Genomic DNA, 23,825 nt, shown 5'->3' with positions numbered 1-23,825 from the left:
AAAATTGAGATCTAGAGGTGCCTGGGTGGCTCAGTTGGTGGAGCATGTGGCTTTTGATTTTGGGGTCATGAGTTTGAGCCCCACATTGCGTGTAGCGATTCCTAAAAAATAAAATCTTTTAAAAAATTGAGATCTAATCCACATAATATAAAATTCACCATTTTAAAGTGTACAATTCAGTGGTTGTTTTTTTTTTAAGATTTTATTTATTTGACAGAGGGAGAGAGAGAGAACAAGTAGGGAGAGGGGCAGAAGGAAAAGCAGACTCCCTGCTGAGCAGGGATTTCCCCATGGGGGACTCTGTTCCAGGACTTTGGATTCATGACCTGATCTGAAGGCAGATGCTTAACTGACTGAGCTACCCAGATGCCCCCAACTCAGTGTTTTTTATGTATGAATATATATATATACATATGATATATATCTTCATTCATGTTAAGCACTGAATAAATGACAGGATGTCTAATAAATATCTGTAAAGACTTGAGTCATCCAACAGTGGACTGGAATCCCGTCTAGATAATAAATCCTCAGTAACTAGAAATGTTATCAAATGTAAGCATAAATTGGGTATCCCCCACCCCTTTCAGTGATGTTCCTGATTTGATGGGAGATAAATGAACTCTGAAGTCCCTCTTCTAACACTAAAAATCTATGGGACAGTTACTGATTTGAACACTCCTACAAAGTGGAATCATTGTCTGGAGCAATGGCAAGGAACTGGAATAAAAGGACCCTTTCTTAAAAAAAGATTTATTGGGGCACCTGAGAGGCTGAGAGGGATCAAGCTCCACATTAGGCTCTCTGCTCAGCAGGGAGCCTGCTTCATCCTCTTTCTCTGCCTACTTGTGATCTCTCTCTCTGTGTCAAATAAATAAAATCTTTAAGGGGCGCCTGGGTGGCTCGGTGGGTTAAGCCGCTGCCTTCGGCTCAGGTCATGATCTCAGGTTCCTGGGATCGAGTCCCGCATCAGGCTCTCTGCTCAGCAGGGAGCCTGCTTCCCTCTCTCTCTCTCTGCCTGCCTCTCTGACTACTGTGATCTCTCTGTCAAATAAATAAATAAAATCTTTTTAAAAATAAATAAAATAAATAAAATAAAATCTTTAAAAAAAGATTTATTTATTTAGGGGTGCCTGGGTGGCTCAGTCGGTTAAGTGTCTCCCTGTAGCTTAGGTCATGATTCCAGGGTTCTGCTCTCTACTCAGAGGGGAGTCCATTCTCCCTTTATCCCCCTCCCCATGCTTTCTCTCTCTGAGAGCAAATCTTTTAAAAATATTTAGTTGGGTGGCTCAGTGGTTTAAGTCACTGCCTTCGGCTCAGGTTGTGATCTCAGGGTCCTGGGATCGAGCCCCAAATTGGGCTCTCTGCTCAACAGGGAGCCTGCTTCCCTCTCTCTCTCTCTGCCTGCCTCTCTGCCTACTTGTACTCTCTGTCAAATAAATAAAATCTTTAATAATAAAAAATATTTATTTAGGAGGGGCACCTGGGTGGCTCAGGGGGTTAAGCCTCTGCCTTCAGCTCAAGGCATGATCTCAGGGTCCTGGGATGGAGCCCCGCATTGGGCTCTCTGCTCTATAGGGAGCCTGCTTCCCCTTCTCTGCCTGCTTCTCTGCCTACTTGTGATCTCTCTCTCTGTCGAATAAATAAAAATATTTTAAAAATAAAAATTGCTAAAAAAAATATTTGGGAGAGAGAGAGAGACCTCACGTGTGAGTGAGTTGGGGGAGGGGCAGAGGGACAGAATTTCAAGCAGAGCTGACTCCCCTGCTGCCGTCCACAGAGCAAGGAACCCAATATGGGGCTGGATCTCATGACCCATGAGGTCATGACCCGAGCTTAACCTGGATGCTCAAATCAAGAGCCAGATGCTCAACTGACTGAGCCACCAAGGTGTCCCATAAAGGGACCCTTTAATCAAATGATGTTTGATTAATGGGGTTTTATTTTAGATTTTATTTTTATTTTATTTTTTTGAAAAAGAGAGAAAGCGAGAGAGCACACATGAGTGGCAGGGAGGACCAGAGGAAGAGGGACAAGCAGACTGTGCTGAGTGCTGAGTCTGACAAGGGGCTTGATCCCACAACCCTGAGATCATGACCTGAACAAAAATCAAGAATCAGAGGCTGGGGCACCTGGGTGGCTCAGTGAGTTAAGCCGCTGCCTTCGGCTCAGGTCATGATCTCAGGGTCCTGGGATCGAGTCCCGCATTGGGCTCTCTGCTCAGCAGAGACTTAACCAAAGAATCAGAGACTTAACCAACTGAGCCACCTAAGTGCCCCAATATTTGATGAAAGTTAATGATGCATAGGAGAAGCAATGATCATAGTGCACAATGTAAACAATAGTTCTCCATTACTTACCCTATAGCTCCTGGGATCTCTTTACCCTCCCACCCCCAGAGGCCCATACCCGTCAGGGAAGGAGATGGTAAAATTAGGACTCTGTCCAGAAGTAGAGGTTGCAGGAAGGGTGGGGGTTACAAGAACAAAGTCAAGAAAAAAATGAGATTCAGGAGCTGTGCAAAGAGTAGAAAACCAAGCATCATGAGCCCCATTGGCACCTGAACTAACTTTTGCAGCCTGACTTTATACCTTACAGTATCCCTTTCGTCTCAGAAACAGACCACTAATTACCAACAATATTTATTAGACAGGTATACTTTGAATTCCCCATTTCCAACTCTTCATTAATTTTTGCCAAAGAAATTGAAGCCATCCATTGTCAGCTTTACTTGTCTTCAAAGTTCATCAGTGCTTGCACTGTAAAGAAATAAGACTGTGAGGCAGTCTTCAGGACATCCGAATGCCTGTAGACCCTGCTTCTCTGGGTTCTAGGTCCCCACAGAAAATCTTTTAATTTCATTAAGCTCTATGAGTCAGTACTCTTTGCCATAGATGAATTAACCCAGATTAAAGAAGCTACTTTGCTCCTTCTCCTCTCTTTCACCCTGTTTCTACCCAGAGAACAAGTGGGTTGGACAATTGGAACGAGTAGGATTAACCTGAAGCAGGCAAAGCCTGTCAGTGACATCCTGCTCTAAATTCCATGTTTCACTGGTGTAAATTCCTCTAATTGCCCTCCTGTGCCTATCACGCACACATTCTTCTTCCCTCATTGTTACTTTCACATTGAGCTGATTTCAATTAGATATGAGTAAGACAACAATACTCTCTGTTAACTTATAAAAAATTACCCTTAACTTTTCCAGTTTTTGTATTTTTAGAGGGAGAATTTATTAACCCCAATTCATCTCTCAGTGGTAAACTTTAGGGGAAAGAATTTTGAGCAAGTAGTTTTCCACTTAAATTAACTCTACTATTTAAATAATGTACATACTTCTCTTTGCCTAGGCTGACACTAGAAGGAGCTGATAAGAAGAAAAAATATTTAATTCATAAACCTCTTTTGGGAGCTGGGAGCAGTGGGCACTTGTGAGCTCTCTGCTCACTGTCTAATCCCCATTGCTACCCAATTTGAGGTTGAGGCCCTACCACTCAGGTCTGAAATATGCCCTTGAGAGAGCAGAAACAGGTCCAAATGGTAGTGGACTGCACAAATGGAGCAAGAGCCCACCTTATCCTAGCATCCAACAACTGCAATTGGGAAACAAACTCTCAGATCTCATAGCATTTAGGTTTTCCCTACTGGAGAAGCAAAGCTTCAGGTTCTCTCTAGGTTATAAAAAATCAGGACATAAGAATGTGACATATCAAACCAAGGAATCACATTTTTAAGCGTGAGGTGGAAATTCACAGGCTGAAATGCTGAAATAGTGGACACCCTTCTCCTTCTCCCCAGTTATATGTTATTCCACCATGCTACTCTAATGTACTTAACCCCTGGGCCCCATGACTGCCCTAAATCCATACCTGCAAACTGCTGCAATCGTTTACGCTCCTCTAAGTTATACTGAAGCTTTTCTAGCAACTCAAAATATCGGAAGAGTGAATCTCTGGGCCAAACAACGCGGTCATCCTGATCCATTTCCATTAGTCCAGGCAGATTCTGGTGCACATGAGTCTCCCAGTCCAACTGACCTGGAGGGAGGAATGCTTCTTAAACACATGTCTAGATCTGTGGAAGTTGGGTAAGAGCTAATAGATCCTATCATGTGGGGGGAAAGCAGGGATGCAAGAGTAAACAGGAATCAGGGAAGGAAAAGGGAACATCACCAAGAGACTGCTTTTTATAGTAAGCAAAGACAGCCACAGCCACACTTACCCAAAGTGAAGCGGAAGTACAGGGGAAATGAACAAAAGCACAAAGAAAGCAATTAAGACCAGAAAATCAGACTAGTGGAGAAAACTTGGAGTAGATACAGTGGGAGAACTCCTATTAAGACTGGGATGTTTCCTCAAGGAGTCTGAATTCAAATGAAAGAGACTCTGCTTACCGATGGGGTCTAGATGTCTGGATTCAGAAGAGGAGGAATAATAGGAAGATGAAGATGAGTAGGAAGAGGAGGAGGAGGAGGAAGATGGGGACTTTTTCATTTTTGATGAAAACTCTTCTATTTTCAGTGCAGATGTTCTTGAACCCTCTTCATCAGCACTGTGTTTAGACTCTTCTTCAAAAGCTGCTGGTAAGACCAAAGATTTCCTTTGTTGATTGGGATCTCTATAAGTGAAAGGAGAAATTTTATTCCTTCAAATACGTTTATGAAATGTGGCTAGTTCTTTCATTATGCTGGCCCTGACCCTTGCCATCCCCTGAAGCTGGGACTTAAGGTCATAAGGGCCCAACCACTCCCAAAATTCGAGCTTTTAAGCACCTCTGACTTCAACGATCCCGTGTAGTATCTATTAGTGCCCCTCACCACATAGCTTGTGTGTTCCATTTTACTCAGGCTTCCACATTCTACACTCCACCTTATTTTGCTAAGTTTTAACTCCTTGCTCTGTAGGTCTATGCCCATTTCTTTTTTTTTTTTAAGATTTTTTTTTAATTTATTCATTTGACAGAGATCACAAGTAGGCAGAGAGGCAGGCAGAAAGAGAGGAAGGGAAGCAGGCTCCCTGCTGAGCAGAGAACCCAGTGTGGGGCTGGAACCCAGGACCCTGAGACCATGACCCCAGCCAAAGGCAGAGGTTTTAACCCACTGAGCCACCCAGGTGCCCAGGTCTATGCCCATTTAACCACAACTATAGCTTTGCCCCCTTGGTTCTATCTCTTGAGAGGCCCCAAGCCATAGCTCTTGGACTTTTTATCTTCCTCATCTATAGTCACTCCTTGGTGATCTCTTCTCCTGAGTTTAAATGTCTTCTAAATGCAAATTTAAACCTCTAGTCCAGATTTTGCTCCTCAATCTTGACTTGAATATTCAACTTTTACTCACATATCAGCACCTGAATGTCTAATAGACATCTCAAATTCAAGCCAGAATGAACTCTTTGCCTATCAAACCTCTTCTACTCACAGCCTTCCCCATCTCAGCTAATCTATCCTTCTAACTACTCTGGCCAAAACTTTGGAGTCATTCTCAACTCTTCTCTTATACTCCATCCAATTCACCAAGAAATCCTCTTGATACTACTTTAAAAATACATCTTTTCTCACTGGTATCACTCTTATCTGAGCCATCATCACCTCTTGCCTGGATAGCTTTAGCCTTCTAACTCATCTCTCTGCTTCTTCCCATTCTTCTACTGTGCATCATCAGCATAGCAACCAGAGTAGTCCTTCTTATTTTTTTTTTAATTTATTTATTTGTAAGAGAGATCATGAGTCGGTAGGAGAGGGTGAAGCAGGCTCCCCACTGAGCAAGGAGACCAATGCGGGGCTTGATCCCAGGACCCTGGGTTCATGATCTGGGCTGAAGGCAGCAACTTAACTGAGCCACCCAGAGAGTAATCTGTCTTAATCTGTCTTCATATCACTGCTCTACTTTGTGGCTCTCCATTCCACTTAGAGTGAAAGTCTAAGTCTCCACAGTGGCCCTCATAGCCCTATAAGATCAGGTGCCCATTATCTCTCTGACCTCATCTTCTGTCACTCTCCCCCACTGGTAACCCTACTATTGTCAGTGGTTTTTTTGCTGTTTTTCAAACACATCAGCTATTCCCTCTGCCTATAACACTCTTCCCACAGATTTCAACACAGTAATCCCCTTCCCTCTTCCATGTCTTTGTTCAAATGTCACCTTTTATTTTTATTTTATTTTTAATTTTTTTTAAAGATTTTATTTATTTATTTGACAGACAGAGATCACAAGTAGGCAGAGAGGCAGGCAGAGAGAGAGAGAGGAGGAAGCAGGCTCCCTGCCGAGCAGAGAGCCCGACGCGGGGCTCGATCCCAGGACCCTGGGATCATGACCCGAGCCGAAGGCAGAGGCTTTAACCCACTGAGCCACCCAGGCGCCCCTAATTTTTTAATTTTTATTTTTTTATAAACATATAATGTATTTTTATCCCCAGGGGTACATGTCTGTGAATCGCCAGGTTTACACACTTCACAGCACTCACCATAGCACATACCCTCTCCAATGTCCATAACCCCACCCCCCTTTCAAAACCCCCTTCCCCCCAGCAACCCTCAGTTTGTTTTGTGAGATTAAGAGTCACTTATGGTTTGTCTCCCTCCCAATCCCATCTTATTTCATTTATTCTTCTCCTACCCCCTTAACCCCCCCATGTGCATCTCCACTTCCTCATATCAGGGAGATCATATGATAGTTGTCTTTCTCCGATTGACTTATTTTGCTAAGCATGATACCCTCTAGTTCTATCCATGTCGTCACAAATGGCAAGATTTCATTTCTTTTGATGGCTGCATAGTATTCCATTGTGTATATATACCACATCTTCTTTATCTATTTATCTGTTGATGGACATCTAGGTTCTTTCCATAGTTTGGCTATTGTAGACATTACTGCTATAAACATTCGGGTGCACGTGCCCCTTCAGATCACTACGTTTGTATCTTTAGGGTAAATACCCAGTAGTGCAATTGCTGGGTCATAGGGTAGTTCTATTTTCAACATTTTGAGGAACCTCCAAGCTGTTTTCCAGAGTGGTTGCACCAGCTTGCATTCTCACCAACAGTGTAGGAGGGTTCCCCTTTCTCCACATCCTCGCCAGCATCTGTCATTTCCTAACTTGTTAATTTTAGCCATTCTGACTGGTGTGAGGTGATACCTCATTGTGGTTTTGATTTGTATTTCCCTGATACCGAGTGATGTGGAGCACTTTTTCATGTGTCTGTTGGCCATCTGGATGTCTTCTTTGCAGAAATTTCTGTTCATGTCTTCTGCCCATTTCTTGATTGGATTATTTGTTCTTTGGGTGTTGAGTTTGCTAAGTTCTTTATAGATTTTGGACACTAGCCCTTTATCTGATATGTCATTTGCAAACATCTTCTCCCATTCTGTCAGTTGTCTTTTGATTTTGTTAACTGTTTCCTTTGCTGTGCAAAAGCTTTTGATCTTGATGAAATCCCAATAGTTCATTTTTTGTCCTTGCTTCCCCTGCCTTTGGCGATGTTCCTAGGAAGACGTTGCTGCGGTTGAGGTTGAAGAGGTTGCTGCCTGTGTTCTCCTCAAGGATTTTGATTGATTGCTTTAGGTAGCATAGACCAAATGTCACCTTTTAAAGATTTTATTTATTTATTTGACAGAGAGAGAGATCACAAGTAGGCGGAGAGTCAGGCAGAGAGAGAGAGAGAAGCAGGCTCCCACTGAGCAAAGAGCCCGATGCGGGGCTCGATCCCAGGACACCGAGATCACGACCTGAGCCGAAGGCAGCGGCTTAATCCACTGAGCCACCCAGGTGCCCCCAAATGTCACCTTTTAAATGCAGCCATCCTGACTACCTTGTTTAAAATTATAACCCATGGGGCATCTGGGTGGCTCAGTGGGTTAGGTCTCTGCCTTCAGCTCAGGTCATGATCCCAGGGTCCTGGGATCGATCCCCACATCAGGCTCTCTGCTCAGTGGAGAACCTGCTTCCTCCTCTCTCTCTCTGCCCACTTGTGACTTCTGTCTGTCAAATAAATAAAATCTTAAAAAAAAATTATAACCCATCTGCAATCCCCACCCTATATTCCAATCCCTTTTCACCTATTCTATTTTTTTCACAATGCTTATCATATTTTAATACATTAACTTACTCATTTATATATTGTTTATTGTCTCATCTCCCCCCACCCCACGGTATGTAAGCTCCATAACAGGCATTATTGCCTATTTTGTTCACTGATATAGCCCAAGCTCCTAATGGGTATTCAATATTTATTTCTTGGGGCGCCTGATTGGCTCAGTTAGTAGAGCATTTGACTCAATCTTGGGGTTGTGAGATGAAGCTCCACATTGTGTGCAGAGTTTACTTAATTAAAAAAAGCTTATATAAATAATAATTATTATTGCTCAATGTGGGGTTTGAACTCATGACCCCAAGATCAAGAGTCACACACCCTGCCAAGTGAGTCAGCCAGGTGCCCCTAAAATAATTATTTCTTGAATGAATTTCTTGTTTTTCTTTCTGCTTTTGTCCACTGCTATCGTCCACTGCTGAGCACTCAGGGTCTAGAATAACATCTGTTTCATAGAAGGTATTTGTATTAGTTTCCTATCACTGCTGTAATAAATTACCACAAACTTGGTAGCTTAAAATAACAGAAACTTATTCTCTCACAATTCTGGGAGACAGAAGTCTGATATCAAGTTGTCTCCAGGACCATACTCCCTCTGGAACTACTAGGGGAGATGATTCCTTACTTCCTTTAGCTTCTGGCAGTTGCCTAGCATTCATTGGCTTCCTTTGGCTTGTGGTTGCATGACTCCAATTCTCTAATTTCTATGTCCATCTTCACATCTTCTCTTCTTCAATGTCTATGTCTTCTCCTCTTCTGTCTTTTATAAAGGACTTTTTCATTGCATTTAAGGCCTACCTGGATATTCCAGGATGATTGCATCTCAAGATCCTTAATTGCATCTGTAAAGACCCTTTTACCAAATAAAATCATGTTCACAGGTTCAGGGGTTAGAACATGGATATTTCTTTTGGGGGCCACCACTTAACCTACTACAATAAATAGTTATTGAATAAATGGATTATCTCTCAAAGTCAACCTTTGTCTTTGGTTTTCTACCCTCTCTTCCTTCACATTTGTCCATCCCAGTTCACATTTACACTCCTAACCTGGTATCCACTTTGCTTATGCTTGACCTCATTACCTCAGGGGACAGGTTTTGTCTCCTGCAAAGCAAAAAACACAGAAGAGTGAAGAGAGTTATACTGATGCAGGAGCATGGAAGGGAAAAAGAAAACAATTCAGACCATAACGTGAAGAAAACTGAGGAGAACACATTGATGTAAGAGGTGAAAAAGAGTAGGAAAGTCCCAAGAGTAGATAAAGAATCAGGTAATATTTGAGAGCTGGGGAATTCTAACCCTGGGGCAAATCTTCTGTGGAAGAGAAGGGAATAATGGGTTCAAGGCCAAGGAATGGAAACAGGGAATGAGGTTAGGATACCCTTCAGAACTAAACTTGAGTTTGAAAATGGGGCAGCAGACCTTTGGATAATCTGCCGCTTGAATATGTCAGCTTTATGCTGAACCTCCAGATGTGTGATCTCCTCGTTCAGCTCATTCCTGATATTCTGGAAGTTAGTAACTGCCCCAAAGGGCCATTAGGAGTTGGGAGATTGTGGTGACTAGACCTGGAGAGAGAGCTTGGGTGGGGAGAAACCAAGTGAAATATCCATTTCAGGCCCCAAGCCTTCCTGCTACCTCAGGTTCTCTCTGTGCATAATCTCCCAATCCTAGCTTTCATCCTAATTTCTTCCTAGCCACCCCTCACAACCAAGTTTCCTCTCTTCTGTGCTTACCCATCATGGCTACTATAATGTTTCGAAAGATAATGGAACCAAGTAACAACCAAAGGATGACATAGATGCTGCTGAAGGCACGGCTGACTTCAGGAACCTTCCAGATATCCTGAAGCAGTGCATACCAATGGTCCATGGTGAAGAGGATGAACACTGTCACGAGGGAATTCAGCAGGTCCCTATAGAGAAAGGAGGTATGGGTACAGACAAAACAGAGATCTAAATCTCTAAGAAACAGTATTTTCTTACTCTTAAAGCAGCATAAGAACATTTCTTTGTAGTTTGCTCTGACTTTGGCTTCTTTTCTAACAACTTTTTAGCTAAGCATTCTTCAGTTTGCAGTTGTTTTGTTAGGTTTTCCTTTATCCTGAATAATCCATGAATATCTCTCACTATTCCATTATTGCCTGGAACATAGAAGGTGCTTAGTAAATAGGTACTGGCTGAATTTTTAAAGATTGAATGAATCATCAGCTACATATGTTTTTTCTAAGTTCATTCTTCACTGTCCTATGGACTTCATCGAACAGAAGATCACTTAAAAATTTAGCAAACATCGGGGTGCCTGGGTGGCTCAGTGGGTTAAGCCTCTGCCTTCCGCTCATGTCATGATCTCAGGGTCCTGGGATCGAGTCCCGCATCAGGCTCTCTGCTCAGCGGGAAGCCTGCTTCCCCCTCTCTCTGTGCCTGCCTCTCTGCCTACCTGTGATCTCTCTCTCTCTCTGTCAAATAAATCTTAAGGAAAAAAAATTTAGCAAACATTGTTCCTATTTAGTTCCTTGGTATGAAGTCATTCTTAAGTAAATGGATAGGTATGTGACATAAACATGTGATCCCAAATAATGAATAATAATGAATGTGCCACAAAAGATCTCAGGAAGGTATCTGAATTTTCCTTCTTTCCTTCCTAGTCTTCCATATACAATTTATTGAAAATATCAGAGCCTGCATTAGATGAAAATTTAGGACTTTCCCAACTCAATACTCTTACAAAGCTACCTCTTAGTCTGATACCTAAGAGGTGCTGACAAGATTGGATTCCAATTCATGAATAACATTATTTCATCTAAATCCAACTGACTATCTACTGGCAATCACCCCTTCTCTAGACAAAGATCTTATCAGGATTTTACTTTTGAATTAATCTAGGTGTGTGCACGTGTAACCACACCTAGCCTTTGAGGTAAAACCAGTGACTTCAGAGTCATAGTAGCCTGTGTATCACTTACATTGTGTCAAAATCTGTGCTAAGTGCAAAAATGCATTACTCTTATTCCTATACTCTGATGAGGTAGTGCTACTATTATTTCCACTTTTCAAGAGGTAAGTGAGTACAGAAACCAGAGCTTAGGCACTGGAGTATACTACTATCTAAAAATGGCTGAGGAGGGGATGTTTCAATTTCAAAATCCAGAGCAAACCTGGACCTAGTCACCCTTTCCTCAAAATCAGGGCTACTATTACTCAGTATTCCTTTGCTTTCTTTTTTCTCCTTACTGTGTTCTATTCCAGTTCCTTACAATATACCATACTTTTTGTATTACTTACTTTGGACTAGCTTTCCAGTCTCTTGCCCAAACTCTCTCCCCCCACCCTCAATTCTCCCCCACCCCCGTCCTGCCTACGAGAAGAACATGGGGTACTCCAGGTCCTGGCGAGTTGAACGGGTGTAATCCTCAAAGAAGTAGACACCAGTCACAGCAAAAATGTAGAAGAAGATGAGCAGCAACATCAGGAGGAAGGTCATGCTCTAGAGGCCATGACCTTGAGTCAGAGGTGGGCCAAACTAGGCTGATTCTACCTACAGCAGAGTTAAGCCCACCCTGGAAATCCCCCCCCCCAAAAAAAACCCTCACTTCCACTCCCAAGTCCAGTTATCTCTATACAACAGCACCTGTCCCCAGCCCTTTCTCATCCAGTGACATTTCATACATCCCTCTTTGATCCACCCAGCCTTGTTTTATGTTAAATTCCCATGTTTATCCACCCTGCCCAGTTGGTTTAGCTGCAACAGTCAAATCACCTTGAGAGCCCTCACCAGGGCCAAAATAATGACTCGAATTTGACGGAATCGTGCAAAGAGTTTGAGAGACCTTAGCACCCGGCAGATCCTCAGCAACTGGAGCCACACAGACTGGCCTGTTACCCCCACCAGCACCACAACCTCCGGAAGCAGGGACTGTGGGAAACACACAGATTATGAGTAAAATGTACCCAAAGCACCCATGCACAGTTACCCCTTCTTCTTCACAGTTACCCCTATCTCATCTTCTTCATAGTTCCTTGGGCATTATCCCTTGAACAGCATTCTCTGAGGACTATTTCCAATTGAGCCTTCCTCTACTAAATTACTTAAAACCCTGCACTTCAAAGGGGATAAGCACAGTGCTTATCTCATTGGGTTGTTGTGGAGCTCAAGTGGTGAGAAAATACTTAGAACATGAAAAACACTTAGAATGGTGCCTGGCACTTAATAAGTGCTTAGTAACTGGTAGCTGTTCTTGCTGGGGTAATGTTGTGGTTAAATTCTGTCTTGCTACTACTACCAACAACTCCTGCAAAGACTGACTGAAATTTTTTAAAAATATCAAAATAATGACATTCTTCTTGTGATCTAATTAACTTTCCTTGTCATTTTGATTGACCTAGGCTCATTCCTTAACCCACCAAACTAATCCTCAGGATATTTATCTTTACCAATATGGTGACAACAAAGTCAAAGACATTCCAGGCATTCTTCCAGAAGAGGAAAAAGCTGGATATCCACATAAGAAGGATCTCCAAGATGAAAATAAGCAAGATGAACCAAGCTGCCACCTCCAGAGTCAGCTTGAGCGACCACAATTTGGTATTTGAGGATTCAAGCAATTCTGTGAGAGTAGAGCAAAGGATGAATAAAGGTGAAGGAACTGGGAAACCAAAGGGTACAGAATGATCAGAAACTATTATAAACCACAGTGTGCCCATTGCTGTTCCATTTTTCCTTGTTTTTCTTAACATTGATTTTTTTTCAACCTGTGAAATATAGGAAAGGAAAGAATTGACCATGAAAAACAGCTACAACTCTTCTCCCTGCTGGTATCAATATGCCTAACAGCTGCAAGTCACTGCCTTTCCACTCGGGGGTCAGACAGTAACCAAGGGATTGCTCTCTTCACTACCACCACTCTTCTGCTACACTGGCACTCCAGTCCCAAACTTCACAAAAAAGCTATGGGCCTTAAGAAAAGAATGAAAATGTAGGGCCATGATATGTAAAAAGTCTTTGATAAGGAAGTATGAACAAGAAGCCAGATTCATGAGACATACTGAGCTATAACAAGAAATTATTTGGTTCTTAGGATGCCTGGGTGGCTCAGTCAGTTAACCTTTGCCTTGGCTCAGGTCATGATCCCAGGGCCCTGAGATGGAGTCCCATATAGGTTTGCCTGCACAGCGAGGAGCCTGTCTTTCCCTCTGCCTGCTGCTCCCCCTGCTGGTGCTCTCTCTGGCAAATAAATAAATAAAATCTTTTAAAAAATTATTTGGTTCTTTGTTAGTTTTTTTTTTTTTTTTAAGATTTTATTTATTTGTTTGAGAGAGAGAGAGAGAGAGTGAGAATGCGTGAGAGGGGAGAAGATCAGAGGGAGAAGCAGACTCCCCATGGAGCTGGGAGCCCAATGCGGGACTCCACGATCATAACCTGAGCCAAAGGCAGTCGCTTAACCAACTAACTGAGCCACCCAGGTGCCCTATTTGTTAGTTTTTAAAACTTTCCCATTCTTCTCTAAAACTTATTTTGTCCTGGGAAGAAAATTAAATCCTATACATTCTCTCTAAAACCCTATTATCTGCTAATTGCTATTCCTCAGTTTACTGCCTTCATCTTTCAACCCTCTTCATTTCTTTTATGCATTTAATGGATGTATACCACGCGGTAGGGAAAAAAAAAAACACTGAAATAAAAATAGGCTTAAAAGTTAAATAATAATTTAATATGTTTCTCTCTCTTTTTTTTAAGATTGTATTTATTTATTTGACAGAGGGAGACAGGGAGAGAGGGAACACAAGCGGGGGGAGTAGGAGAGGGAGAAGCAGTCTTCCCACCGAGCAAGGAGCCCCATGTGGGGCTCTATCCTAAGACCCAGGGATCATGACCAGAGCCAAAGGCAGATGCTTACTGGCTGAGCCACCCAGGTACCCCTAATATGTTTCCCTTTAAAACAGAACAATCTGAGAGCCTCCAAGTGCACTATGACTGATATCCTTGGCAGTTAATGGAGATTACAAGAACATATTCAATCACTCTGACCAACACAAACTGCTGTCAATTTTGACAGTCAAATAGTTTGAAATTGAAACCGTTTTTTGGCTGGTTATATCCATAATATTAGATTTAAAAACATATAATACAAAAAAAATAAAAACAGGGGCGCCTGGGTGGCTCAGGGGTTTGGGCTGCTGCCTTTGGCTCGGGTCATGATCTCAGGGTCCTGGAATCGAGCCCCGCATCAGGCTCCCTGCTCCGCAGGAAGCCTGCTTCCCTCTCTCTCTCTCTCTCTCTGCCTGCCTCTCTGCCTACTTGTGATCTCTGTCTGTCAAATAAATAAATAAAATCTTTAAAAAAAAAACAAATAAAAACAAAATCATAATACATAAAACACATTTGATCCCCACACCAAACAACAAATAATGTCACTTAAAAATTCATTTGTGCACAAATATTGTATTTTTTTTAAATGATGAGAGGAGAAAAGAAAGAAGATTTGGCTCATTATATCCACAATGAAGTAAGGAACACTAACGCTATATAAAGTATTTGATCAGATGAATGCAATTTATAGACTCTGATGAAGATCATCTTGAGATAAACTTGCAGAATTATTCTTATATATAGCACATCAAGATATCTCTAAAACCTCAAAATCAATGTAAAAAATTATGACGTTATACATGAATTTTTTTGTTGTTGTTGGAAATAAGGACTATTCACACTTGCAATGTGTTATTTTCAGAAAATGGATTGCAAATGAGTCAAATCTTTCTTTTCTCCCTCTCATCATTTGGAAACAAAATGTGAAAATTATAAAAAAAAGCCAACTGATGTTTAAAGTGAATAGTAGAATTACCAATATCATTGTAAAAGTAGATTTTTTTTTATACCGTAAAACATAATTAAATTTTCTCCACACCTTAACATATAAGATGTACTTAACATATAATACATAATGCTGTAAACCTGAAATTAATGTTATATGTCAATTATATCTCAATGTTTTAAAAAGAACGAAAACTTAAATTAAAAAACATATAATATATAAAATAAATATATTTGATCCCTGAGCCAAACAATATATAATGGCCTTTAAAGATTCACTTTGGGGGCGCCTGGGTGGCTCAGTGGGTTAAGCCTCTGCCTTCCGCTCGGGTCATGATCCCAGGGCCCTGGGATAGAGCCCCACATTGGGCTCTCTGCTCAGCAGGGAGCCTGCGTCCTCCTCTCTCTCTCTCTCTCTCTTTCTGTGATCTCTGTCTGTCAAATAAATAAATCTTTTTAAAAAAATTCACTTATGGATAAATCATATATTTCCTTTATTTTTTTCATATATTTAAAAACAGCAGGAATCACTTACAAAATGGCAAACGTAAAAATGTGCTAACGTTATAATTTTTAAAAGTATATTATACACATTAGAATACAATATTTAATAATATGCTAGTCTGAAATATTACTTCTACTTCAACTTGCTTCTTTTTCTCATAGAGAACTAATGGAATGATTAAACTCCTAAGGAGGTTTACAAGTTTATAGTTGTATTACTGGGAAACAAAATCACAAGACCATAAAGACTGGGTGGTTTAGTTGGTTAAGCACCTAACTCTTTTGATTTCAGCTCAGGTCATTATCTCAGAGTCATGAGATGGAGTCCCATGTTCAGGCCCTGGGCTGGGCTTGGAGCCTGCTTAATAACGTTCCAACTCCCACCAGCATGTGTACTCTCTCTTAAAAAAAAAGAAAAGAAAAGAAAAGAAAAGGATGGGGAGCTTTGATCTATAGAACTGTTTGTTAATTACTATTTTTTCCCCTATCTATAACAACATTCTCTATGATCTGGAAAGTTGTTTTTTTTAAAAAACTTAAACAGTCTCAATGTTTATCACATGAATTGGTCTGTTCAAAGACATCTGTTAGTCACAAATTCTTTGCCTTTGCAAAATCCCTACTGCCTTTCTACCATGAGAAAGTATTTAATAAGATACAATTTTGCTGAACTTGTCAGATAATGGCCACTCAAGGAATCTATCTATCCTGTAGCACAGTGATCATGTTTCATATCCAACTGTTTTACCAACTAGAATGGTTAGTGCTATTCTATTTTTATTTGTCCATTAGATCCAGGAAATCCTGACATTTATGGTTGTTTACTTTATTCCAAGGCTTAAGACTATACCCTTAACACCACAAATACATGCCAGTTATTATACAAGAAATAGGAAATAAGGGTGACTTACTTCAAAATCCTCACCACAATGGGGAAAAAATAAAATACGTCAAGATACAGGTGTACCTGCGTGGCTCAGTTGGTTAAACATCTGACTTTTGATCAGGTCATTATCTCAGGGTTGTGAGATCAAGCCACACACCATGCTGCAAGTCATCGCTGAGGAATGGAGGCTGCTTGAGATGCTCTCCCTCTCCCTCTGCCATTCCCCTCTCCACACGCATGCATACTCTTTCTCCCTCTCTCTAAAAAGAATAAGTACTTCAAAGTATATAGCACACTGTAGTGGGTATCAAGTACTATTATATATTTAAATATCTTTGAGCTGATTGCATTAAAAGACCATTTTAAAATAGGAAAACTCCAGGGTGCCTGGGTGGCTCAGTGGGTTAAGCCTCTGCCTTTGGCTAAGGTCATGATCTCAGGGTTCTAGGGTTGAGCCCCGCAGAGGCCTGCACTGGGCTCTCTGCTCAGCAGGGGGTCTGCTTCCCTTTCTCTCTCTGTCTCTCTGCCTACTTGTGATTTCTGTCTGTCAAATAAAAAAAATAAAATATATTTTTAAAAAAGTCTAAAACAAAAAACCAAAAAACCTTAAAGTGGGAAAATTCCCTGAAACAATGAAGATGAAACAAGGAGTAAGTATTTCTACTGTCCTTTTCATCATTTTTTTAATACATATTTTATTTATTCATTTGAGAGAGAACAAGACAGAGCACAAGCAGAAGGAGAGGCAGAGGGAGAGGAAGAAGCAGACTCCCTGCTGAGCTGGGAGCCCAACGTGGGCCTTGATCCCGGGACCTGGAAATCATTACCTGAGCTGAAGGCAAACACCTAACCATCTGAGCCACCCAGGAGCTCCCTTTTCATCAATTCTGAGCAGTTTGTTTGAGATGATAATCAAATGAGCCATTGATTTTTCAGATGTTCTTTTGCTTTTAATACATTTCATTTTTAAAAATTTTTTAAAAGATTTTATTTATTTATTTGACAGACAGAAAAGACAAGTAGGCAGAGAGGCAGGCAGAGAGAGAAGAGGAAGCAGGCTCCCCACCAAGCAGAGAGTCCCATGCGGGGCTCGATCCCAGGACCATGGGATCATGACCCGAGTCAAAGGCAGAGGCTTTAACCCACTGAGCCACCCAGGTGCCCCTAGTACTGATTTTATTTTTTTTTAAAGATTTTATTTATTTATTTGACAGAGAGAGAGATCACAAGTAGGCAGAGAGGCAGGCAGAGAGAGAGAGAGGAGGAAGCAGGCTCCCTGCTGAGCAGAGAGCCTGATGTGGGACTCCGATCCCAGGACCCTGAGATCATGACCGGAGCTGAAGGCAGCGGCTTAACCCACCGAGCCACCCAGGCACCCCCTAGGACTGATTTTAGAATCATTTACTCTTTAATCATTTTTTGGCTCACCTAATATTTTAGTTGTAGCTAACTTTACATTCTTTGTGAGCTTATTTGGACTTAACATTGAATATACTTGTAAAAAATGTAAATGTTGCATCACTCACTGATAGGCACTAATATCTCTAATACAAAAGGCTAATTTAAACAACTATTAAACTAAACTGACACAAGAAATATAACTGGTCTTCACATCTTTGGTTGCCCATAAGTCTATTATACTCTGTGTCTAGATTACTTTACATCTACCACTCTAGAGAGCCCTTCAAATATTTCAACATCTTAGCAGTTGCATAAATCCTACTCCAAGACTTAATATAATTGTCTCTATCACAATTCAAATAACATTCAAAAATTTTAAAATGATCAATTTATAGGAAAAATGACCCACAGCCACTTCCTCTTCCACCCAATGTCAGTTCTTAGTTCTCACCTATTTCAACCATCAGTACAATCGTATTCAAAAAGATGAGAAAGATGATGAAGTTTGTGAAGAGAGGACCTGTTTTCTCTTAAGGAAACATACAGAGTGGAATTCTTTCTTATACAGGTGGTATCATAAGGGCAAGAAGAGAACCAGTGAGGATTAGAAGAAAATGGGAGTTTGGAAAAGGGAAAATAAGTATAAGGGCAGATGATAAGGCAAGAGAGGCAGTAAAGGCATACGATTAAAAATGAGGGGCACAAAAGGATACACTCAAGGACCCATCCAGCCCACAAGGAAAGAGGTGGCCTCTGACTGCAGCGCACTCGAAGCCTGCTCATCAGCCTCCGGCCGTGTGTAATTTGTCCTGTATGTCGAGGCTTTATGGAGAATCGCACCAGCTGGTGTTGATCTCCCAACATAACCTTCTTTTGACGGGAAGGATCTAGACCAAAAATTAAAAGGGACAGTGGATACATATAAAGAGAAGTCTCTGGGGGATATGAAGAACAGGCAGGACCAGGGCCAGGGATACTGGTTACATAATGGGTCCCCTAGTGCAGAGGCTTGTCTTGCTGTTCTTTCTCACTGCAATTAACATTAGTTTGGAATACCAGCTAATTTATCACTTACGACCAACACTGTCCATGCCCAAGAATAAAGGTAGCAGGTTCAACCCTCAAAATTTTTAGTGTCTTGGAAATAGAAACTTCCAAGTTGGCCAGGGCTAGTAGTTATCCTAAGCCTAAAAGTGAGCGATCTCCTGGGCTCAAAGCTTTCTTTACAAAGCCTTTGATTTATCAAGTTTGATATCATTTACAAACGAGCAAGCAAGCCAATCTTCCCTGAATTTTTCACCCTTAAAATGGTCGCTGCTTTCTACACTTTGGAGGGTGTGGTGAGGAGACTTAAATCTATGGTAGTTAAGAAACAGGCTGCTGACCAACTATCTCTCGGATAGTGTGTCGTGGCACAGCTTGGCTCAAGCCTTGCAGATGCTCGATGAGAGAGAAAGTATCAATGAGACGTGAACGAATGGCATCCGCTCGGGGCAGCTGCACGTGTCCTACAGGGTGACTGGTGGCCATGTCTGTAAAATAATGGAAAAACCAAGTGTCATTTCATTTTTGGAGAGGACCAAAGATTAGAGGTTTACTTCTCCTTCTCCCACCCTTTCTGCCCTTAAAGAAGTCAAACACAATGTACCAAGACTCAAGGTTTTCTGAAACAAAAAGAGCAAAGAGTCGTAAGAGAGACATTGCACAGTAGACTATGTGGCCAAGCACTTTCACTTGTGTGACCACAGGGCAGCTATCCCAGGGCTGGACAAAGAGGAAATCGGAGCAGCACCTGGACCTGAGGTAACTGGTGGCAGTGTAATGAGGAGGAGCAGTGGGACGACTTAAGGCTGCCCCCAAAAGACAAACCAAGAGGAACTGGACAAATTGTAGCAGCCTGGCATTTGGAAAACAGGTCCTGTCCCAACTATGTCCCTCAGGTGCAGCCTCCATCTCTCAATTCCCGCTTCTGGGCCTCACCTCAGCCAAGGCTCTTTTCCGCCCACTCAGCCCCGCCTTCACGTCTCCGTCTCCGCCTCCGCTCTGGCGCCCCCAGAACTCAGCTCTCCCCACGAAAGATGAGCTCACGGTCGGGTCCTAGCGCCCCGGCGCCCCATCTCTAGCTCGGCCCCGCCCCAGTCCGCCCCAGTCCGCCCCAGTCCGCCCCGCCCCACTCCACCTCACTCGCTCCCTGGGTTCCGGCTCGCAGGCGGGCACAGCCCCAGCCCCAACCTCCGGCCCAGGACCCCTCCCAGCCCTGCTCGACCGGGCGCCTGCCGCCTCGGCCCCGCCCCGCGCTCCGGCCACTCGGCGGTTACCAGCTGGGCCCGCCCGCCCGACGCAGGCGCCTCACAGCCAATCGGCGGCTGCCACACTGCGGCCGGAGCCCGGCTGGGGGGTTGGGACCTCCGGCTGCAGGTCCGCCTGGGCCAGACGCGCGAGCGCAGGCACAGGGTCCGTGGTCGCGGCCGGCCTTCGCAGTCCCCGCCGAGCCCCGACCCTCCCGGCCGCCCCTAACCTCACCTCGTAGCCATGCGCCCCCGCTGCCGAGCGCTGTTCCCCGGCGTGGCGCTGCTTTTCGCCGCGGCCGGTCTGGCTTCTGCCTCCGACGTGCTGGAACTCACTGACGACAACTTCGAGAGTCGCATCTCCGACACGGGCTCTGCGGGCCTCATGCTCGTCGAGTTCTTCGCCCCTTGGTGAGGCCACTCAGCCGGGGCGAGGGAGGGAGGGCGGGAGGCCCGGGCCGGGGGCGAAGGCGCGGGAACCGTTGGGCCTGCGCAGCGCCAGCGCCCTCCACCATTTCAGCAGGCCCGGCTGCAGCCGGCAGATTTCCCACCCCCGGGGAGCCGAGCTGCCTCGCCGAGAGCGGACAAGTCGGGACTGCCTGGGAACGAGATCCGGGAAGAAAACCCCAAGGCCCCGCTCACGCAGGGCCACATCTTTACCTCGTTGCTTTTGCGGCACTTCCTATTTGCAAAGGGTTTAACCACCCCCTACCCGGCTTAGATTGGTATCTTTTTCCTGGCTGAGTCAGTGTTAATGCTCTCCATCTTCCGAACGGTGTCTTTACAGTTTCTGGCTGAGTCAATGTTTAATACTCTCCATCCTGCAAACGAGGTGTCCCAAGGCCTTATATCAGAAGCGAATGTTTCGCCAGATGCAGAGGCCCTGGGCCCCCAGAGTACTTCCTTTCTATTTGCCCCACGCCCCGCAGCCATTGGTTTCTAGCCAAGGTCACTCAGTGGCTGCAGAATGGTAGTAAGTGCTTTCTTGAGGCCGACAATTATTTTGTCCCATCGCATGGTGCACACTTTCTCCATTAAGCTGATCACATTTCAGCACCAACAGAATCCCTTCAGAAAGAGTGGGTGAAAACCGTAATGCCGTCAGAAATCTGTCTCAAGTGTCGGTTTTAATTAGGATTTCTGAAAAATGTCCAGAAAGATTCCAGTGAGAAAGTAACCATTATGGGGAGAAATAGTTAGCTTCAGGGTGCTATAATCGCTGAACAGGTGTGTGAATTCTTTAGGATACAGCTAACTCAAAAAGTTGGGGGTGGGGGCGTGAGAGCAAATAGGATTTCTGACTCAGTAGACCTGATTTTTTTTTTTTTTTTTTTTAAAGCCCCAAATCTTTACCACAGAGAGCCGTGATTATTTTCAGGCCTGGGATGGCTCAATGTATTCATGCTGATTACAGTACTTAATTTTTTAACTCTTGGTGCAATACCTTTAATGAAAAACAGTTTGTATTTAAAAGTATCAGTAAAAGTTGGTGTATAACTTTTACTTACTTCTAACTCTGTCTTCACTCAGCAAGGGTTCAGCAGATTTGCTGGGGGTAATACTAGAAGTCTGGTGATGAAGACCACCTGAACCGGAAAGATGTGTTAGGAGCAAGAGATTTTGTTTTCAGCTTGTGATGGATTTTACCAGCGGGGCATTCCTGTGGGCAGCTGGTAGTATTGATTCAACATCATAGGTGGTCTTTCGTTATGTATCTTCAGAAGTCACATTCCATCTTAGCAGCAACTTCCCAATCATATAACCTCACTGTTAACTTTGAAGGGGTGTAACTGTACTTAAAGAGTGTCTGGATGGGGTTGTATCAAAACTGGTTGGTGCTTTTGTGGCTATAGGGGTCAACATAAAGTCAGTCCCTGGAGACTAATGGGCTAGACTATTAGTTTGAAGCAGTCCCCCCCATTAAAGGTATTCTTTCCTACTTTAAATTGTTGCATGTGCTTCCCTAAAAACTGCATATCCCATCATGCACTGAACTCCCCCCAAAATTGGGTGGATCCCTGCTGTGGTGTCTGCTTTTAATAGGTCTAGAAGGTAAGGTAATCCTCCACAATGCCAGCAAGCTGGATGGGTTTTCTGAGTGACTAATTTGGAATCAAGGAAGTCTCCTGTTAATAATGTCCTGATTTCTTTACATTTAACTATTTTTATTAATACTAAAGCTAGAAATGTTTTCTGACTGCTGTAATCCTTTGTACAGAACTAGCTCACAAGTTAGATAGGAACAGTTAAAGAATCCCATTGAAAGTAAAATTGACCTATTTTAAGCAAGTTTTTTATCTCATTTATTTTTGGGTATTTTTTGCACTTTTGGTTTACAGTGAAAGTGAAAGATTTTTTTGCATTTGACTTTGTAAACTTATATTTCCATTATGGAGTTAATCATCTGTGTAATTTGTAAGAATGGGAGTATATTAATTTCTCTGGGGAAATAAATAGTACTACTTAAATGCGATAGTATCTGAAAATTTATTGATCAACATTAAGTTTTAAGTCCTCAACATCTACCTATATTGTAGATTTGTGATCTACCCTCTAGGACAGTAGTATTAAATGATATTTGATATACAATGATATACAATGTTTCTGGAGTACATATTGAAAAACACTGTGGATAGTATAAAATGAAATACTTCTTTTTATACATGATGACTCCCTTTCTTGGAATTTCTATGTATCCTTCCACCCCAAATTGATCTTTTCAACAAGATTTAGCTCCTTGGACAACTAACTGATTGCTTCCACCTCTCAGTTGGGGCCTAATATTGTCTGTCACTCCTTCTAGACTGGTGTTTCTATAAAGAAAGGACTGTATCAGTTTTCCTGTCAGAGACATTTGTCACATGAAATAATGGTTGTTGGGATTCAGTATTACTGCTAGGTGCCATCCCTGAAGGTGATGGAATTGTTTATTTTAATACTATCTAGGACTGGGTAAAAGAAGTAGTGGTAAATCTTCATACTCCACCTGAGTTCCATTCCTGGTGAATTTGAAGAAGGCTCTCTCCTCTGGTCTCTCAGGAACTCGTTAAACAGCTTATTCCTTTGGGCATTTGATGACCTTATGGATGCAGCAAATGCTTAGGACAGTGGTTTTTAGATCCAGCCTTGATACTTGCACACATATGTCCCCTTACACCACTGGTTCTCTCCGTGGGTATTTTTTATATGCATCTGGGTTGACACCCACTGGTCCAGTCTAATTATTTTATACTATTTTATTCTCTTTAAATGTTTTGAGGTGGTTGAGGTGAAACTGTTCTTAAATCTGTTGCCTCAGGCTTCTTGAAAATTATATATTCAACAGAAATCTCTCTTTTTCTTTTTTATTCTCATTGCTGTCACTCTGGTCCAAGCTTTCATGATCTGCCATGTGAAATATATTATCTTCTAGGTGGCTGTTATTTTTATCTCTATTTTCCCCCTTCCAGTTATATATATTGCTGACTGATGTAGTCTTAATACACATAACACATTATCTTTTTTAATAACAACAAACAGAGCCTTCCACAGTTCTCCGAGTATCATTTTCACTAGTAATTTTACCTTTACGCGACTATTCCCCTTTATCTAAAATACGCCAGGATGGGTCCAGGCTGAAGCCTTAAATTTTTAAAGGCCCAGATCCAATTTTAACATTTTTTAACCTTTTTATTTTTAATCTTTGAGCCCTTATGTTCTCCACAGCCTGAAATTCTCAGATAAATTGGTTATTTTATTAAATCATTTAGGATCTGTGTTTCGTTGGATTACAAGTACACGAGTTTTTACTTTATTTTGCAATATAAAGGAATACAGAGGATGTAATGAATAATACCATATTCCACA

At 42.4% G+C, this 23,825-nt stretch overlaps 2 protein-coding genes across 6 annotated transcripts in view; one reads left to right on the top strand and one right to left on the bottom strand.

The window, feature by feature from the left end:
- Window positions 1-2,629: 2,629 nt before the first annotated feature.
- CATSPER2 (cation channel sperm associated 2) lies at window positions 2,630-19,960 on the bottom strand. 5 transcript variants are annotated; one of them, XM_082735302.1, is made up of 13 exons: window positions 19,871-19,960; window positions 19,077-19,223; window positions 18,405-18,578; window positions 18,143-18,211; window positions 12,521-12,693; window positions 11,847-12,002; window positions 11,449-11,573; window positions 9,824-10,002; window positions 9,510-9,609; window positions 9,135-9,191; window positions 4,394-4,617; window positions 3,870-4,037; window positions 2,630-2,759 (listed from the first exon to the last, which is right to left on the bottom strand). In XM_082735302.1, exons 2-13 carry the CDS (start codon window positions 19,219-19,221, stop codon window positions 2,728-2,730), a joined length of 1,602 nt encoding a protein of 533 aa, XP_082591428.1. In that variant the 5' UTR covers window positions 19,222-19,223; window positions 19,871-19,960; the 3' UTR covers window positions 2,630-2,727. The 5 variants fall into 5 exon arrangements, with proteins under 5 accessions (XP_082591428.1, XP_082591429.1, XP_082591427.1 ...); XM_082735303.1 differs by having other exon boundaries at window positions 19,876-19,959; XM_082735301.1 differs by lacking the exon at window positions 19,871-19,960 and adding an exon at window positions 19,672-19,810.
- PDIA3 (protein disulfide isomerase family A member 3) overlaps window positions 19,827-23,825 on the top strand; it is a 25,594-nt gene continuing 21,595 nt past the window's right edge. Inside the window, exon 1 of the mRNA XM_082735314.1 lies at window positions 19,827-20,390. Within this exon, the coding sequence (XP_082591440.1) occupies window positions 20,224-20,390 (167 nt within the window). The 5' untranslated portion in view covers window positions 19,827-20,223. The remainder of the gene's footprint in view (window positions 20,391-23,825) is intronic.

The sequence above is a fragment of the Mustela nivalis genome (assembly GCF_964662115.1).
Source record: "Mustela nivalis genome assembly, chromosome: 6".
NCBI lineage: Eukaryota > Metazoa > Chordata > Mammalia > Carnivora > Mustelidae > Mustela > Mustela nivalis.
The sequence above is the reverse complement of the archived record's forward strand: the minus strand, read 5'-3'. Positions and strand labels throughout refer to the sequence as shown.

Coding starts and splice junctions, on each gene's coding strand:
- CATSPER2 (XM_082735302.1), bottom strand. CDS start 19,221: ATGGCCACCAGTCACCCTGTAGGACACGTGCAGCTGCCCCGAGCGGAT. Junction 12,694..18,142: donor TGTACTGATGGTTGAAATAG/GTGAGAACTAAG, acceptor CTACTCTCACAG/AATTGCTTGAATCCTCAAAT. Junction 4,038..4,393: donor CAGACATCTAGACCCCATCG/GTAAGCAGAGTC, acceptor TCCTCCCTCCAG/GTCAGTTGGACTGGGAGACT.